This window comes from Brassica rapa, chromosome A08 (genome assembly GCF_000309985.2).
Source record: "Brassica rapa cultivar Chiifu-401-42 chromosome A08, CAAS_Brap_v3.01, whole genome shotgun sequence".
Classification (NCBI taxonomy): domain Eukaryota; kingdom Viridiplantae; phylum Streptophyta; class Magnoliopsida; order Brassicales; family Brassicaceae; genus Brassica; species Brassica rapa.
Window position 1 is genome coordinate 14,906,345 of NC_024802.2, and position 16,446 is coordinate 14,922,790.

General features: G+C 40.8%; 3 protein-coding genes and 1 non-coding gene across 4 annotated transcripts; 2 read left to right on the forward strand and 2 right to left on the reverse strand.

The window, feature by feature from the left end:
* Positions 1 to 403: 403 nt before the first annotated feature.
* Positions 404 to 8,973, reverse strand: LOC103834758 (dnaJ homolog subfamily B member 1). The gene is given in 4 exon segments (XM_033277179.1): positions 404 to 1,009; positions 1,109 to 1,548; positions 1,882 to 1,943; positions 8,837 to 8,973. Coding segments are annotated over 4 exon segments (1,044 nt in total). The 5' UTR covers positions 8,940 to 8,973; the 3' UTR covers positions 404 to 570.
* Positions 6,619 to 6,725, forward strand: LOC117127628. The gene has a single exon (XR_004450648.1). It is a non-coding gene; the product is annotated as a small nucleolar RNA R71 (small nucleolar RNA).
* Positions 8,974 to 9,379: 406 nt separating the features above from the next.
* LOC103834759 (26S proteasome non-ATPase regulatory subunit 2 homolog B) lies at positions 9,380 to 14,566 on the forward strand. Its single transcript, XM_009110842.2, has 23 exons — positions 9,380 to 9,620; positions 9,840 to 9,940; positions 10,063 to 10,183; positions 10,276 to 10,335; positions 10,452 to 10,562; positions 10,672 to 10,737; positions 10,900 to 11,021; positions 11,154 to 11,268; positions 11,356 to 11,430; positions 11,526 to 11,684; positions 11,758 to 11,859; positions 11,952 to 12,053; positions 12,148 to 12,288; positions 12,375 to 12,479; positions 12,557 to 12,778; positions 12,847 to 12,960; positions 13,027 to 13,242; positions 13,334 to 13,393; positions 13,473 to 13,586; positions 13,659 to 13,744; positions 13,837 to 13,945; positions 14,040 to 14,218; positions 14,311 to 14,566. The coding sequence occupies exons 1-23, from the start codon at positions 9,513 to 9,515 to the stop codon at positions 14,381 to 14,383; spliced, it is 2,661 nt and encodes an 886-aa protein (XP_009109090.1). The 5' UTR covers positions 9,380 to 9,512; the 3' UTR covers positions 14,384 to 14,566.
* Positions 14,567 to 15,138: 572 nt separating this feature from the next.
* Positions 15,139 to 15,746, reverse strand: LOC103834760 (PAMP-induced secreted peptide 1-like). The gene has a single exon (XM_009110843.3). The coding sequence runs from the start codon at positions 15,615 to 15,617 to the stop codon at positions 15,399 to 15,401; it is 219 nt and encodes a 72-aa protein (XP_009109091.1). The 5' UTR covers positions 15,618 to 15,746; the 3' UTR covers positions 15,139 to 15,398.
* Positions 15,747 to 16,446: the final 700 nt, after the last annotated feature.

Consider the following 16,446-nt stretch of genomic DNA (forward strand, 5'->3'; position numbering starts at 1 on the left):
GCAAGGAAAATGTCATTTAGCTAATACTCTTTATATGAAAGTGATGTTGCAAATGCAGTAATCAGCAGTAAACATCATTCTGTTTGTAACACTGTTACACTGAAATCACCACTCTTGATCAAGTTCATCAAATGGTTTGTGGTGATGGATGGATCGATTACTCTAATGGAGGAAGAGAAGGAAAAGAATAAGCTAAAGTCCCTTGACTTCATGCATGCAATCATGTCGATACTTGTCTTCAATCTTCATGTTTGATCAGAACGTGATCCGTTATTTTATTCCCTGTTCCTTAGAAACCAAGGAGCTCCTTACCGGTTTGCCTTTCATCATTGGTGTTGTTTGTGGCAGCTTCTTCCTCGTGTTCCTCAGGCGCCTGTCACGGCATCAGTTCACCCCTCACCAAAGAATAATCTCATATCTCTAGACAGGGAACAACAAAAGACAAAAACTTGTGTACATACTTCACTTTTTGTTTCTTGAGGACATGTACCAAATCTTGAGCGAGTTACTAGAACTCTTTTAGCAAAAAGTTCCCCCCTAAACATCAAAAGACAGAAGCAAAGATTTGATTCATCGCCCAAGAAGCTTCTTAAACCCAGCCTTCTGTTCTGCAGATAACCTAGCTGGGAACTTGATGTTGAACTTGAGGATCAAGTTTCCTTTCTTCGTCTGATCTTTCTGAAGTGGCATCCCCTCTTTAGGCACCACCTCTCCATACTCTGGATGGATCACGTTTGTGACTGGGATTGAAAGTGTCCGACCATCAAGAGTCGTTAGGTTTACTGTGTAACCTGTTAGGGCATCAGCTAGTGAGACCTTCTGTGTGACAATCAGGTCGTTTCTCTCGCGTGCGAACACCGGATGGGGTTTCTCGTCGATGATGAATACAAAATCAGCTGGAATCACTCCGGGATGCTCGTTGCCTTTCTCAGGGAATGTGATCTTTGTGCCTTTCTTCCATCCTGGTTTCACTCCAATCGTCAGAATCTTTTCTGTTTGCATTACTTTGCTGCATTTTAACAGAAGAACACATATATTAGAAACTGACAAGACTATAACTAGGACCAGCTCAAATCAAACAGGTACGTTCATAGCTTTGATTGCTTACCCACTGACATCTATAATCTCTCTGGAGATCTTCATCTTCTTGGTGGTTCCTTTGTAAAGATCTTCAAGGCTACAAGGTAGCTTGTTCTCGATTGGAGCCACTTTCCTAGCTGCAGTATGATGATGGTTATGATGCATAGATCCACCACCACCTCCTTTACCAAACGAACCATACATATCATCCCCAAACATGCGGCTAGAGAATCTCTGCCCTCCACTGGCACCAGCACCTCCTCCTCCTCCACCAAACGGGTTTGAAAACCCGAAAATCTCAGCGAATAAATCATCCGCGCTCCTGGGGTTGAATTTGAAAGGTGAAGGTCCATCTCCTGATGAGAAGAAGGAGGCTCCACCAGCAGCATTAGGAGGTGGCACATTCCCTTTGAGCCCTTCCTCACCGTATTGATCATACACCGCTCTCTTCTGAGGATCACTAAGAACCTAAACAACAACTCACAAACACGACGAATATCAGCACACATAAAGCCTGAATCAAAGGAAACTATATTACTATCCTCCTGAGAATCCTAAAGCTACAGGCATGCACTAGTTGCAATGTATAGAGATGCCTCAGAGGTTGTCACTAGTTGACATGTATAAAGCAACCATCTTTTTACTTTATACTATGATTCTAATGATTCAGGAACACGAAATCTGAGAAACCCACAAGCCAAAACATCAGCAACTCGTGAAAGTCGACGAATTGCATTCTCAAATCGGGATGAAAGCAATAAAGGAATCATCTTTTAGATTGAGTTACAGTGAGGAACATACATCGTAGGTTTCAGAGATCTACTTGAACTTGGACTCAGCGTCTTTTTTGTTGGTGGGGTTCTGATGTTAGGAGTTTTCAAGGCTCCTAAGACAAATGTTGTAGTATAGAAGATTGTCGAACCAGTTCTGAGGGATATCAAAGCACTGAGAATGCAAGTACTCACTTAATCTAAGTGCAACCAATGATTTAGATGGGTTTTAAACTACTACTAAACTAGAAAGCAATAACAGAATGATACTTTCTTGACTAAGGGAAAAGAGAACTCATGGGCATAGGGATTAGACCTTGGGTGGTCAAGTATCGAACTAAGGATGGCAAATGATCAATCAAACTATCAACCTTAAGCCTAGACACAATTCTAAGCAAGCTCTATGTCTAGATGAATGCTCATTTGCTAACATATCTCAAACATCAAATGTCTTTGGTTGAATAATATGAAAGCAATCATTACTAACAAGTCTATTAGCTATCTTAGCATCTTTAACAACAAATGTCTTTGGCAAAGTATACTAAAAGCCTAGGAGAGTTGTCTCAGGCATTTCATCAAACACCTTTTGGGTGGGAAATGTCTATTGATCAACTTTTGAGTGGCCAACTCAGAAGATGCATTATGAATACTCTACTAGCAAGGAACAAGAATGATCTACACTAAAACATCCTAGAACTAACCTAATCACCCTTAATCTCCCTAACCCATGAATTCAAAAGGTGATTACTCACTAATCTCCATGATTCCTCTTAAACCCATATTGGATTTCAGATTAATCATGTAGAGAAATAGATAAGAAATCAACAAGAACACAAGAACATAACAAATCAAAACCCAAGAGATGAACTTCTCAAGAGAGTTCTTGTGTATTTCTCAATAGATAAAAGATATAAGATAATCTGCCTCTGGTGGCTACAAAAGATGTTTAAAACATAGGTTTTTCCAAGTGCAAAACGTCCAAAATAAATTGCAAAAAGGTCCTTAAGAAATCATGATTTTCGGCAGCAAAATAACGCGGAGCGACTTGCAGGTGTCGCTCCGGGAAGTCGCTCCAGGGCCAATTTTTGGTGTCTCCGGGCGAGAGGTCGCGAGCGACTTTGGTGTGTCGCTCCAACGGGTCGCTCTGGATCGGGAGCGACCTTGGTAGGTCGCTCTGAGAGGTCGCTCCAGGGTCATCTAAGACTGTTCGGAGTAATGAGAACGCGAGCGACTTCATGGTGTCGCTTTAGGAAGGTCGCTCTGAGAAGTGGGACACAGCGACTTCGTGATGTCGCTCCGGGAGGTCGCTCCCATGCTCGGTTCGTCCAATGGTCACCTTTTCACCTCTTTTGAGCTCCAAATAACCTCATGTGGTACTCCAGTACCTAATAGAGACTGATGTATGCAAAATGCAACCTAAACATGTCTAAATCCTAATCTATATGATGAAAATGCTCATGGATGAATGGATAAAACAATGTAAATATGCAAGATATCAACTCCCCCAAACTTGTTCTTTTACTTGTCCACAAGTGAACTTTCTAGAACTCATAGGGAGAGAGGTTGAAGGAGGGAGCACATAGCCAAAAGAAACACAACTAGCACACTCTCTTATTACACTCTAGCTTCTCTAGGCCTATCTTAACTCTTTTTGTTCTTACACTCATCATCAAACATCCACACATTCAAATCAACCAACTCTCACATTCATTAAGCACAAAACATCAGGTAAATTCTTGCAAATGGTCAGTTGGTCCAAGTCATTTGGTTGGGTAAGGGAAGGCTTTTATTCAAGCGATTCAAGAGGTTCAAAACATATGATCTTTAAGGTGGTTTACTCTCAAAACAAGTAGCCTTGACATTGCACATAATATATCTAAGAAAGGGACCAACTCATGCATACAATGCTCAATCTCCATTGTTCTACCCTTTTCCCAAACATACAAATCACACAATCATTTTCCAATGTCAAACCCAACTCACATCTCTCACCAAAAGATCCTAAGAACTTTAACTCCTTCTCTTTGAAATTTACAAGGGATTTTTCACAACCTCAAAACATTTCTTAGCTCCTAACAACTTTGCTAGCCCCCTTTTTTCTTTTTTTTTTTCTTTTTTTTTCTTTTCTCTTTTTTTTTCGTTTTTCTTTTTCCTTTTTTTTTTTAGGCTGGGGGCCAAGACTTTTCAAAACTTGAGCTAGAGGCTTCTATACTGGTCCCAATAAAACAATTCACTTAAGCACAAAGAATCTATTCTTTTCCTTTTTCATTTCTCCCAAATCATAATCACAACACTCACCCCCACCTATAGCTAGACAATAGAGTGCCCAATCTAGCAAGAATGAAGATCAAGCATTGTCGTTCCCGATACTCTCAACATTATGCACATGTAAGACTTTGGGAGTGGGAGTGGTCTACCACTAGAGTTTGTCAAAAAAGATTGGTATAAAAGATGTGACAACTCAAGTGTGTATAGCCATGACTCAGTACACAAGGGACCATGAGCAAGAAGCATTAAGTTCGTTCAGTTCAAATAAGGTCGTAGTTGGCTTCAAAGACTGAGTTTCAGCAATCAACAAGTTTCAGGAAGAGTTTTCAAGGCTCGAAACATACAAGTCTTTTTGAGAGGTGCAAAAGCTACTCAGGTGCAACGTAGTGTTCTTTACAAGGCATTCAAAATCATTGCTCCCAATGCAAGTGAATGCAACCTATATGCTCTAGACTCTCCTAAAAATACAAATGATGCAAACTAAATGATTGATTTTTTTTTTTTATCTATGCAAATAGGTATGCCATGCATGACTCAATGAAACAACATCAAAGCAAATATGATCAAATACTTGGTACCTCCCCCAAACTTGAGTTACACAGTCTCTGTGTTGTCAAGTAGAGAGAGAGATACCGAAAAGAAGACTAATATGCAAAAATAAAATGGTATATACAGGGGAGTGTGGTGGGTTACCTTCTATGGGGAATGAGTAGAGGGAGATGCTCCCTCCTCGTCGTCTTCAGGTGGTAACTCTTCAAGGTGCTCATCAGCAGGAGTGGCCATCTCTTCAATGTAGAAGGCTTGCCCGAACACAGTTGGTTTCCTCATTTTCCCTTTGATGTCAAAGTGGAGGATGTTCTCTTTACCCAAATGGAGATCAATCGTGCCTTCCTTCACATTAACAATAGCTCCTGCTGTAGCTAAGAATGGCCTTCCTAGAATCAATGGGTCTTGAGCCTCCTCACCCATCTCAAGCACCACAAAATCTGTAGGTATCTCATACCTTCCAATCTTCACAGGGAGGTCCTCTAAGATGCCCACAGGATACTTCACTGAACGATCAGCTAACACCAGAGAGAGTCTACACTTCTTGTACTGAGTGAATCCAAGCTTCTTTGCAACAGACAAAGGCATCAAGCTGACACTAGCTCCCAAATCGCAGAGACTTTTCTCAAATACCATAGGTCCAAGAGCACAAGGTAGTGTGAAGCTTCCTGGATCCTCTAACTTCTCTGGAATATCAAGCCTCTGGATGATGGCACTGCACTCATGGGTAAGAATCATCATGCCTTCTATCTCCTTCTTCTTTGCAGCTACAACATCTTTCAGGAACTTGTTGTATTGAGGAATCAACATGAAAGCATCGATGATGGGCATTGCAACCTGAGCTTCACTCATTTGCTTCTCAAACAGAGCTTTGTACTTCTCTAGCAGCTGCTTCTTGAATCTACCAGGAAATGGAAGTTTGGGTTCATAGGGAGGAGGAACAAAAGAACTTTCACTTGCTGGAGTAACAACTTCGCCATCCTTTACTGTCTTCTTCTCTTCTCCAACCTTTCCTTTACCTTTGGCTTCCACTATCTTCTCCAAGATCTCGTCATTGATCTTCTCATCAACAATCACCACTTCATCATCTATGTTGATGGCCACCTCCTCACCTAGTTTCTCAGCATCTTTGGTGAGGGTTCTAGGAGGTAACTGCTTACCACTCCTAAGGGTGATAGCTTTGGCCTCCTTGGGATTTTGGTCAGATTTTCCAGGTAGAGATCCTTGCTGGCGATTCTGGTGAGTGTTCATGGAAGCAAACTGATTCTCTAAATTCCTGACTGTAGAAGCAAGGTGTGAGAATTTGTTGTTGAGCTCATTGTAGCTCCCATCAATCTTGGTATGAAGGTTCTTCAACTCATAACCAACATGCTTCTCACTTCTAGTCTGAGACTCCAAGATTTGTTTCAGTAAGGTATCAGTGCTGCTCTCTTGAGGAGCAGAGGAACCAGACGAGGGATTTTGCTGAGGCTGATAGCTGCCTTGCTGGTTGTTTCTTGGCGGATAGCCACTCTGTTGGTTGTTTGGATAGGATTTCTGTTGGTAGTTGTTGTACTGAAAGTTGGGCTCCTTTTTGTACCAGCTACCATTGTTGTTAATGAAACACAACTCCTCTTGACCTTCCAAACCCTCAACCTCATTGACAGCAAGTGGATCTTCCTGATTGGAGTTACCAACAAACTTCAGCTGCTCTTGGGTTGCTTTTTCAGCAATGAGTAGGTCGATCTTGTCTTCCAAAGCTTTGATCTCTTTCCTCGTTTGCTTATCATCTGTTCTACTGCCTCTGTCGTGGTCTCCACTGTAGACTGCATCACTCTTTACCATGTTGTCAACCAACTCTTCTGCATCCTCCTCAGTTCTCCCCAAGAAGAACCCATTGCTAGCTGTATCCAGTCTGGCTCTGTACTTAGGAAGAGCACCACGGTAGAATGTGCTCAGCAAGCTCTCCTTAGAAAAGCCATGGTGTGGGCATTGAGCTTGGTAGCCCTTGAATCTCTCCCAGGCTTCACTGAAGCCTTCCAAGTTCTTCTGTTGAAAGCTGGAAATCTCGTTTCTCAGCTTAGCAGTTCTGGAAGTAGAGAAGAACTTCTCCAAGAATGCTTTCTTGCAGTCATCCCAAGTGGTGATGGAGTCGCTGGGTAGAGACTTCTCCCACTGACGTGCTTTATCCCCCAAAGAGAAAGGGAATAGCTTGAGCTTTAAGGCATCTTCGGACACACCATTGGTTTTTGACAACCCGCAGTAGCTGTCGAACCTGTCCAAGTGATCAAATGGATCCTCTAGAGCCAAGCCATGATACTTGTTGTTCTCGATCACGTTGAGGAGTCCTGATTTGATCTCAAAGTTGTTGGCTGCCACAGCGGGTGCTCGGATTCCCAATCTATGACCATGAATGTTGGGGCGGTCATAAGTGCCAATGGGTCGAGCTGCTCGCTGTTGGTTTGGTGGAACGTTGTTAGCTCCATTGGCGGCAGCATCATCCTGAGGTATGTCTCCCATATCAGTATCCAATCTCTGCAAGTGAGCCTGTTGCTCTTCTTCTCTTCTCTTTCTAGCACACTCTCTCTCTAAAGCTCTAATGTCTGCAGCTCTTGGAACTAGGTTTGATGGACCCCTGCTCCTCAAGTTCATACACCTGTAGAGTAAAGGGAGGTGAAGAAAGAGAATCAGTAACAAAAGAAAATAAAAATGACTTAGTCTCAAGCAAGTGACTAAATCTCAATGTTTAAATCTACTCAGAATTTGGCAACGGCGCCAATTTGATGTTAGGAGTTTTCAAGGCTCCTAAGACAAATGTTGTAGTATAGAAGATTGTCGAACCAGTTCTGAGGGATATCAAAGCACTGAGAATGCAAGTACTCACTTAATCTAAGTGCAACCAATGATTTAGATGGGTTTTAAACTACTACTAAACTAGAAAGCAATAACAGAATGATACTTTCTTGACTAAGGGAAAAGAGAACTCATGGGCATAGGGATTAGACCTTGGGTGATCAAGTATCGAACTAAGGATGGCAAATGATCAATCAAACTATCAACCTTAAGCCTAGACACAATTCTAAGCAAGCTCTATGTCTAGATGAATGCTCATTTGCTAACATATCTCAAACATCAAATGTCTTTGGTTGAATAATATGAAAGCAATCATTACTAACAAGTCTATTAGCTATCTTAGCATCTTTAACAACAAATGTCTTTGGCAAAGTATACTAAAAGCCTAGGAGAGTTGTCTCAGGCATTTCATCAAACACCTTTTGGGTGGGAAATGTCTATTGATCAACTTTTGAGTGGCCAACTCAGAAGATGCATTATGAATACTCTACTAGCAAGGAACAAGAATGATCTACACTAAAACATCCTAGAACTAACCTAATCACCCTTAATCTCCCTAACCCATGAATTCAAAAGGTGATTACTCACTAATCTCCATGATTCCTCTTAAACCCATATTGGATTTCAGATTAATCATGTAGAGAAATAGATAAGAAATCAACAAGAACACAAGAACATAACAAATCAAAACCCAAGAGATGAACTTCTCAAGAGAGTTCTTGTGTATTTCTCAATAGATAAAAGATATAAGATAATCTGCCTCTGGTGGCTACAAAAGATGTTTAAAACATAGGTTTTTCCAAGTGCAAAACGTCCAAAATAAATTGCAAAAAGGTCCTTAAGAAATCATGATTTTCGGCAGCAAAATAACGCGGAGCGACTTGCAGGTGTCGCTCCGGGAAGTCGCTCCAGGGCCGATTTTTGGTGTCTCCGGGCGAGAGGTCGCGAGCGACTTTGGTGTGTCGCTCCAACGGGTCGCTCTGGATCGGGAGCGACCTTGGTAGGTCGCTCTGAGAGGTCGCTCCAGGGTCATCTAAGACTGTTCGGAGTAATGAGAACGCGAGCGACTTCATGGTGTCGCTTTAGGAAGGTCGCTCTGAGAAGTGGGACACAGCGACTTCGTGATGTCGCTCCGGGAGGTCGCTCCCATGCTCGGTTCGTCCAATGGTCACCTTTTCACCTCTTTTGAGCTCCAAATAACCTCATGTGGTACTCCAGTACCTAATAGAGACTGATGTATGCAAAATGCAACCTAAACATGTCTAAATCCTAATCTATATGATGAAAATGCTCATGGATGAATGGATAAAACAATGTAAATATGCAAGATATCAGGTTCTTGTCGGGATGCCATTTCATGGCGAGTTTTCTGTAAGCTTTCTTAAGATCATCGTCGTTGGCGCTTCTATCAACCTGTAAAGCCTTGTAGTAATCCACACCCATCTCACCACCACCTCTTCCTCATTCCTCTCTTTTTTCTTTCACGTTTTGATGTTTCTTACTTGTAGACAATTTCTACACGATCGTTATCTCTCGGCGTTGACGGGCGGCTGACGGTGGGAAGTTTTACCCTCTTGGCTCTCTTTTCTGGGACCTGACGGATTCGAACCCGCGACCTTTCACTCTCAAAACTAACGCTCTAATAAGCCCAAGGCCGCCGGTTCGAATGCCTGGTCCAAACTTTCCTTTTATTTCCCGTCGTGAGAAGTGAATTTTCGATTATAAAAGAAATAATAATATTGGAAGTCTGGGCCAGTGATTAGCCCAATTAGCTAATGGGCCAAGCCCATAATGTCATTCTTGATCGAGAGGGTAATCTTCTCTGTATATATATATACTTGTATTTGTTTTCCCAGTTTTTTTCTCTTTTCATTTTCCTAACAGTTTTCTTTTTGCCTCTCAGTTCAAGAAGAAAGCGATACTTGCTCTCTCTAACGTCCACTTTCACGAATTGCTCGATTTCATTCTCGTTTCTTTCGATTCTTCAGCTTAATCGGGCGCTAGTTTGAGATTCCGATGGCTCCAGCTCCGGATCCGAATAGCAGCGTTGGTGGTGGTGGTGGTGCGAAGCGAGATCAAGCTTCGACGAAGGTTAAGGCTCCCAAGAAGAAGGAGGAAGATCTCGTAAGTTCTATTTCGCATTCTCTTTGAGAAATGTTGCTTCTCTTGCAGAGAGAGAGAGAGAGAGTTAGTTAGAGTTGTTTAGTTTCACGATTACATCAATGTAGCTTCGTTTCAGAGTTTTTTAGGGTTTAGTTGATAAGCTTTTCATTGATTTTGAAAAGATTCGTCGAAGTTGATTACTAGATGACTCAATTTGCATCTGATCATGTGATATTGTAGTCTGAGGAGGACTTGGAACTAAAGCAGAATCTGGAGCTCTATGTTAAGAGGGTTCAAGACCCCAATCCTGAGTTGCAGAAGACCGCTCTTGAAAGCATGAGGTATCTCTTAACTGATCCCCAAATTGATTAGCTTGAATCCCTTTTTTTGCTTTCAAGATTTGCTTATAATCCGTTTTCGAAAAATCTAACCTTTGAAAGGTGTAATCTTTTTTTGTCTCTAGCCAAGAAATCCGTGCGTCAACAAGCTCCATGACGTCAGTTCCTATGCCTCTCAAGTTCCTCCGTCCTCATTATGGAACTCTTAAGGATTGTCATCAGAAAATGGCTGAGTCTGATCTCAAGGTAGTCTTCTGACATTTCAAGAAACTACTATCTCCTTGCTCTGATCTCTCTGCTGTGGATAGATTAATGATCGAATTTCATGTAATTTGCAGAAATTGCTGGCTGATATACTCTCTGTCCTGGCACTGACCATGTCTGCTGAGGGTGAAAGGGTATTGCTTTCTTGCTAATTTTAGTAGAAATTTCCTAATAAAGTTTCCTTTTTTTGTATTCTGTGTGTTTCCTATTATGTTATGCCTGAAGAGATTTGTTATTTGTTGTCTTACAGGAAAGTTTGGGTTATAGGTTGGCTGGATCAGGAGGTGACATCGGATCGTGGGGTCACGAGTATGTCAGGAATTTGGCCGGAGAGGTTGCAGTAGAGTATACCATACGTCAGGTTACAAATTGTTTCTCCTCAAGCTAATCAAATTTTCTATTTGGTTTAGATTTTGTTTCTGCAATATGGTTATATGCTTGTTCGTTCTTTTTTTATTTTGTTAAACCAGGTTCAGGAGTCCTCTATGATGGACTTAATGGATCTTGTGCGGCAAATAGTTGCTTTTCACATGAAGGTGATGTCCTTCTCATGCTTACTTTTCTTGGTTCGTTGGCCCCCTTGTAATAAAAAAAGGGTCCCTCTAAATTAGCAAACTTTCGTTTATAGGCTTGAGACTTCCACCTCTTGTGTTTTCCTATCTGGCTACCTCTGAAGGATTCCGTTTTGTTCATTGCAGCATAATGCAGAAACTGAAGCTGTTGACCTCTTAATGGAAGTTGAGGATCTTGATCCCTTACTTGACCATGTAGGCCGCACAAATTTCAGGAGGACGTGCAACTATCTCACCAGTGCAGCAAAGTAATTTTTTTATGACTGGTGTTTCACACTCATTTGTGGTTTTTGATCACTCGTACTGTGATTTTCTTGTGAGCTTTGCTTGGTTACAGACACCACCCCCTTTGACATTGTATGTTTTTGTTTTTTTTTCAGGTATCGTCCATGGCCGGATGACATGGTGGCTTTAGATATTGCTTACATGATCTACATGAAGTTTAAAGCATATCCAAACGCTCTGCAAATTGCACTATTGCTTGATAACATGCAGGTCTGGGTTGTAATCTTCATAAAGAACTTAATATCCTCTAAGTGATGTAATTTTTACTTACATGATAAGACACTTTCCGTATTGCAGTATGTGAAGAAAGTGTTTACTTCATGCACTAATCTACTAAGAAAGAAACAGTTCTGCTACATGATTTCACGTCATGTAAGTGCTTAATGATTAACATCACTACTATACAGAACCTGGTGATGATTCACTTTCATATGTCTCTTTTTTTCTCTTGTTATTCCCCCATGCAGGGGATCACCTTTAACCTTGACCCGGAGATGGTTGAAGATAAGGATGACAGATCAATGTTACAGGAAATTGTTAACAACATTAAGTTGAATGAAGGATATCTGACCCTTGCAAGGGATATTGACGTTATGGAGGCCAAGAGGCCTGAAGACATCTACAAGGTATGTCAGGTTTATTTGGTTACAGGATATGTTTTTGTCGGTGTCTCTTATCTGTTCGATGAAATTTTTGTAGGCTCACTTGCTTAACGTTAGGTCTGGCCCAGTTGTGGAATCTGCTAAACAAAACCTGGCTGCGACTTTTGTGAATGCATTTGTAAATGCTGGGTTCGGCCAGGTACGATTACAGAGTCTTCTTATTGCAGGGCAAAATGAGAAGCAATTTTGTAAGCTCGGCTGCCTGGTTTGATAATTTTTTACTTATTGCAGGACAAATTAATGGCAGGCACATCAGACTCAACCAGTGGATCTGCTGGAAACTGGATCTTCAGAAATAAAGACGATGGCAAGACCAGTGCAACTGCGAGTCTGGTATGCCTCCTTTTACGTGATAGATTGACTATGAGGAGTGTTCATGTCTTGGAAGTGAAAAATGTAACACGAATTCGTTGTTTTACAATGCTAGGGTATGATTTACTTGTGGGATGTGGAAGGCGGACTTGCTCAACTCGACAAATATTACGATATCAGTGATAAACCTGTGAGGGCTGGAGCTCTGCTGGGTGTTGGGATTGTTAATTGTGGCATTAAGAGTGATTGTGATCCTGTGAGTTGATTTCTTTCTCGTTTTTATATTGGAAACTCTCTGTTCATTATTTTTTGGAAACTCACCTTTTGACTTTTCTTGCTCAGGCATTGGCCCTTATTGGAGAGTATACTGATAACGAGGATTCATCTGTCCGTATTGGTGCTATTATGGGTATCGGGATTGCTTATGCGGGTTCCCAAAATGATCAGGTGAAGATATGTCTATCTACTTACATAAATGTTCTGTTGACGAGAGACAATAACATGTTCATTCATTGTTTGGACAGATAAAAAGCAGCTTGTCTCCAATACTGAATGATGAAAAAGCACCTCTTGATGTGGTTGCATTTGCCGCACTTAGTTTGGGGATGGTTTATGTTGGTTCGTGTAATGACGAGGTTGCACAATCTATTATGTTTGCTTTGATGGATCGGAATTCGGCAGAACCGGGTGAAGCCCTCGTTCGATTCTTGCCTCTTGGTCTTGGACTTTTGTACCTTGGCAAACAGGTAGTAATTGATTCATTTCTTGTTTGTTTACCCTATTGTTATTTACCTCGCTTTCCAATATTGAGCAGGAAAGTGTAGAGGCTACCGCAGAGATTTCAAAGACCTTATGTGAGAAAATCAGAAATTATTGTAAAATGACACTACTTTCCTGTGCCTATGCTGGCACTGGGAATGTCCTTAAGGTATCTGCTCAAATGTCTACGTAGTTCATTGATTTCTAGTTTGGTTGCTGATGTTTCATTGTTCAGGTCCAAGAGCTTCTGGCTCAGTGTGGAGAGCATCCGGAGAAAGATACTATCCACCAGGGTCCAGCTGTGCTTGGAGTTGCGATGATTGCTATGTCTGAAGAGTTGGGTCGTGATATGGCGATTCGTTCTCTGGAGCACGTGTTACAGTATGGAGAACAAAACATTCGGCGTGCAGTGCCGTTGGCCCTTGGTCTCCTGTGTATATCAAACCCAAAGGTGAATATATTTTCCAAAAATAAAGAGTTACAATCCTACTTTTCTGCTTATAATACTGCTGTTACTCTCTTAATCTTTTCCATAATTCCAGATGAATGTTATGGATACATTGAGCCGGCTTAGCCATGACACAGATTCAGAAGTTGCCATGGTGAGGGTGTAGTACTTATTTTTGCATTGGCTTGATTTGCATCGTTGGAGGACTCTGATTATTCATCTGACTCCTACAGACCGCAACTATTTCCCTTGGTTTGATCGGTGCTGGAACCAATAATGCTAGGATTGCTGGCATGCTTAGAAACCTCTCCAGCTATAATGAGCAGCATGCCCGCCTTCTCTTCTGTGTAATGTGTTAAATTTTATGTTATCCTTCTCTTTATGGGCACCGTTCTCATTGTGTTAAGTGGGCAATGCAGGTGCGTATTGCTCAAGGACTGTTGCATATGGGAAAGGGACTCTTAACTCTCAATCCCTTCCACTCCGACCGGGTCTTGCTATCCCCGTAAGTAACATTTATTTTGTGAATACTTGGCTTTGAAAGCTCCACTTTGTGAATCCTAAACATGAGTGTTGCGTATTATTTTTTGTATTCAGAACCGCACTTGCTGGTATAGTGACATTGTTGCATGCATGCCTTGACATGAAATCCATCATACTGGGGAAATACCATTATGTGCTCTACTTCCTCGCTTTGGCGATGCAGGTGAGTGCAGTGTGTTCTATACGAGTACCTTTTTTTTAATAAATGGATTATGCCATGTTGTATCTACTAACGCGATACTGGTTTGAGTGTATAGCCAAGGATGATGCTGACGGTGGACGAGAACCTGAAGCCCATCTCGGTGCCAGTGAGGGTCGGACAAGCGGTTGACGTGGTTGGACAGGCAGGTCGACCCAGGACAATCACTGGGTTTCAAACATATGAAACACCTGTTCTACTTGCTGCTGGGGAGAGAGCCGAACTCGCAACCGACAAGTATGTTGTTCCTCTAAACCACTTTCCTAGTCGAAACAAAACTTTGTTACATATATTGGAATCTAAAAACTCCTTTTTTTTGGGATTCACAGGTACATTCCATTGTCTCCCATACTAGAAGGTTTCGTCATATTGAGAGAAAATCCAAACTACAGAGAGGAATGAATCCGAAGATTGAAGTTCCGAAGCATTTGGATACTCTTAGGAACAGCTTATATGGTTTCATGTGCATAATAGAATAGAAAATGGTTTAGTTGACAAATTCATTTTGTTAAATCGCTTATTACGCACTTAACTCATTCTATAGTTGATATAAAAAAGGAATTAACCTGCTATGAACTCGCTCTACATTTCTCCTCATTAGAAAAAAAAAAAAAAAGATAAGCTGTTGGCTTTTTGGTTTACTGCCCAGTAACTTCAGTTTCATGCTTTGTTCGCAATCCAACCAGGGCCGGGCCTGAATATGATCAAGCATTGGCTCGAGGACCGGTTAGGTTAAACATAACTTAGGGGCCAATTTCTTTAAAGTTCAGTTAGTTCTGATAGTAAACATGGTAATGTGTTCAAGGTATCGAGTTCGAAGCCCCTATCCAGAATATTTAACACTAATTTTTTTTATAAAATTTTTTATAGGGCCAAGAAAAATTAGTTGCTTCTAACCTTATATGTCAGGCACGGCTCTGAATCCAACATCAAGTTGTGACATGCAAAAGCTCTTCGTTGTTGTCTTGAGGGATTTGGCAAAAAGAATTCAATATAAAATGTTAAGAAGGTTAAGAAGAATTCTTTTTTTAAATTCAACACGAAGAACAATATTAAGAATAATTCTTTTTGAACTCTTCTTAACATTTTATGCCCTGCACGACTCACTCGTTTACAACATTTTTGTTGTATTATCTTCCATCCTAACCACAACAAAATAGTCCGGTAAAAGCAGATCATAAAATCTTATTGAAATTAAAGCAAAGCTATGTATACAAGTTTACAACTGTACATGTATACATTGATGGTTTAGTTTTTCTGCTCCTGAACTCAATATATCAATTTGCTTGAGAGAAAAGAGAAAACAAACAAATAAAGAAATAAATGAATGGAATACAGTTATTGACCGTTTGTTTTGGTATGCATATAAAACAAAAATTAAATCGCCTTCACTCGTAATAAAGGGAGCTTGAGTAATTTAATGGCCGCGACCCCTTGGACTCGGACCCGAAGCCAAACGCTGAAACCAAAAATCCACCGTCGACGTCATCTTCTCCACCCTCATCATAGTCGCGCTTCCGTCTCCCAACTTCTCCGTTAATACTCTCCCCGCCGCGGCTGGAACCACCACGTGTTCTACCACCAACAACGCCACGATTACCATGATCAAAATAGTAGGCCAACTAACCCTCCTCATTTTGTGTTGCACCGACAACAAGAAAAACAAGAGCTTCGAAATAAACAGGTAAAGATTATTATTTCCTGAGAAAGAATTATTTTTTGGTGTTTGGTTAAGAAAGAAAATTAGGAGTTATGGTTATGATGGGTAAAAGTAGAGGGAGTATATATACACTTGGTTACGACGACGTGGTCATGACATGACTCAGTAGTTCATCACTTAGGTCGGATTTTCCCGGCGCATCTCACGACTTGGCGTGTTGACCAAGTATTATGACTTGAATCGGTCGCTCTACAACACTTTACCCATGTATGAATTTACATTTATTTTACGCGGTTACTAATCTATAAAACCAGTTATCAATTCAAAGCTAACATCTAACAAGCATTTTCCTAAAGATATGATCATCACATTTCACATACATATGCTTTTTCATTTTGTTTTAGTTTATTTTCTAACGAGACAATACAAACTGTTGCTTTATCTTAGAAATAATCTTTTTATACAATTATATCTCTTCGAATTTATCAGCAACTTACGTACCATTAATTAAAGTATTTGAATGCAGATGATTTTGCACATTTATATTACGAAAGAAAATACAATTAGTTTACTTTTGTTATTTTTTTCTGAAAAGTCAAATGTTTGAGTTTTGAAACATGCCGCGTAAGTCACGACTTGACTAATCATAATAGTAGTACTAGTACCGCATGGAAAGAGGACCAGTTAACAGTTTCACCGAAATAACTCTCTTACCAGTTTCGGTTTGAGGGGGGTGGGACATTGAAAAAAACAGCACACTGCCGGTGTAAGTAGGTGGAACTTTAAAATTAAATTACGTTTACAT

What these genes read in the sequence shown, in the direction of transcription:
- LOC103834759 (XM_009110842.2), top strand. Translation starts at nt 9,513, where the DNA reads ATGGCTCCAGCTCCGGATCCGAATAGCAGCGTTGGTGGTGGTGGTGGT. An exon ending in TAGTTGCTTTTCACATGAAG is followed by an intron (nt 10,738 to 10,899) that starts GTGATGTCCTTC and finishes TGTTCATTGCAG; the next exon opens with CATAATGCAGAAACTGAAGC. An exon ending in CGGGTTCCCAAAATGATCAG is followed by an intron (nt 12,480 to 12,556) that starts GTGAAGATATGT and finishes TTGTTTGGACAG; the next exon opens with ATAAAAAGCAGCTTGTCTCC.
- LOC103834760 (XM_009110843.3), bottom strand. Translation starts at nt 15,617, where the DNA reads ATGAGGAGGGTTAGTTGGCCTACTATTTTGATCATGGTAATCGTGGCG.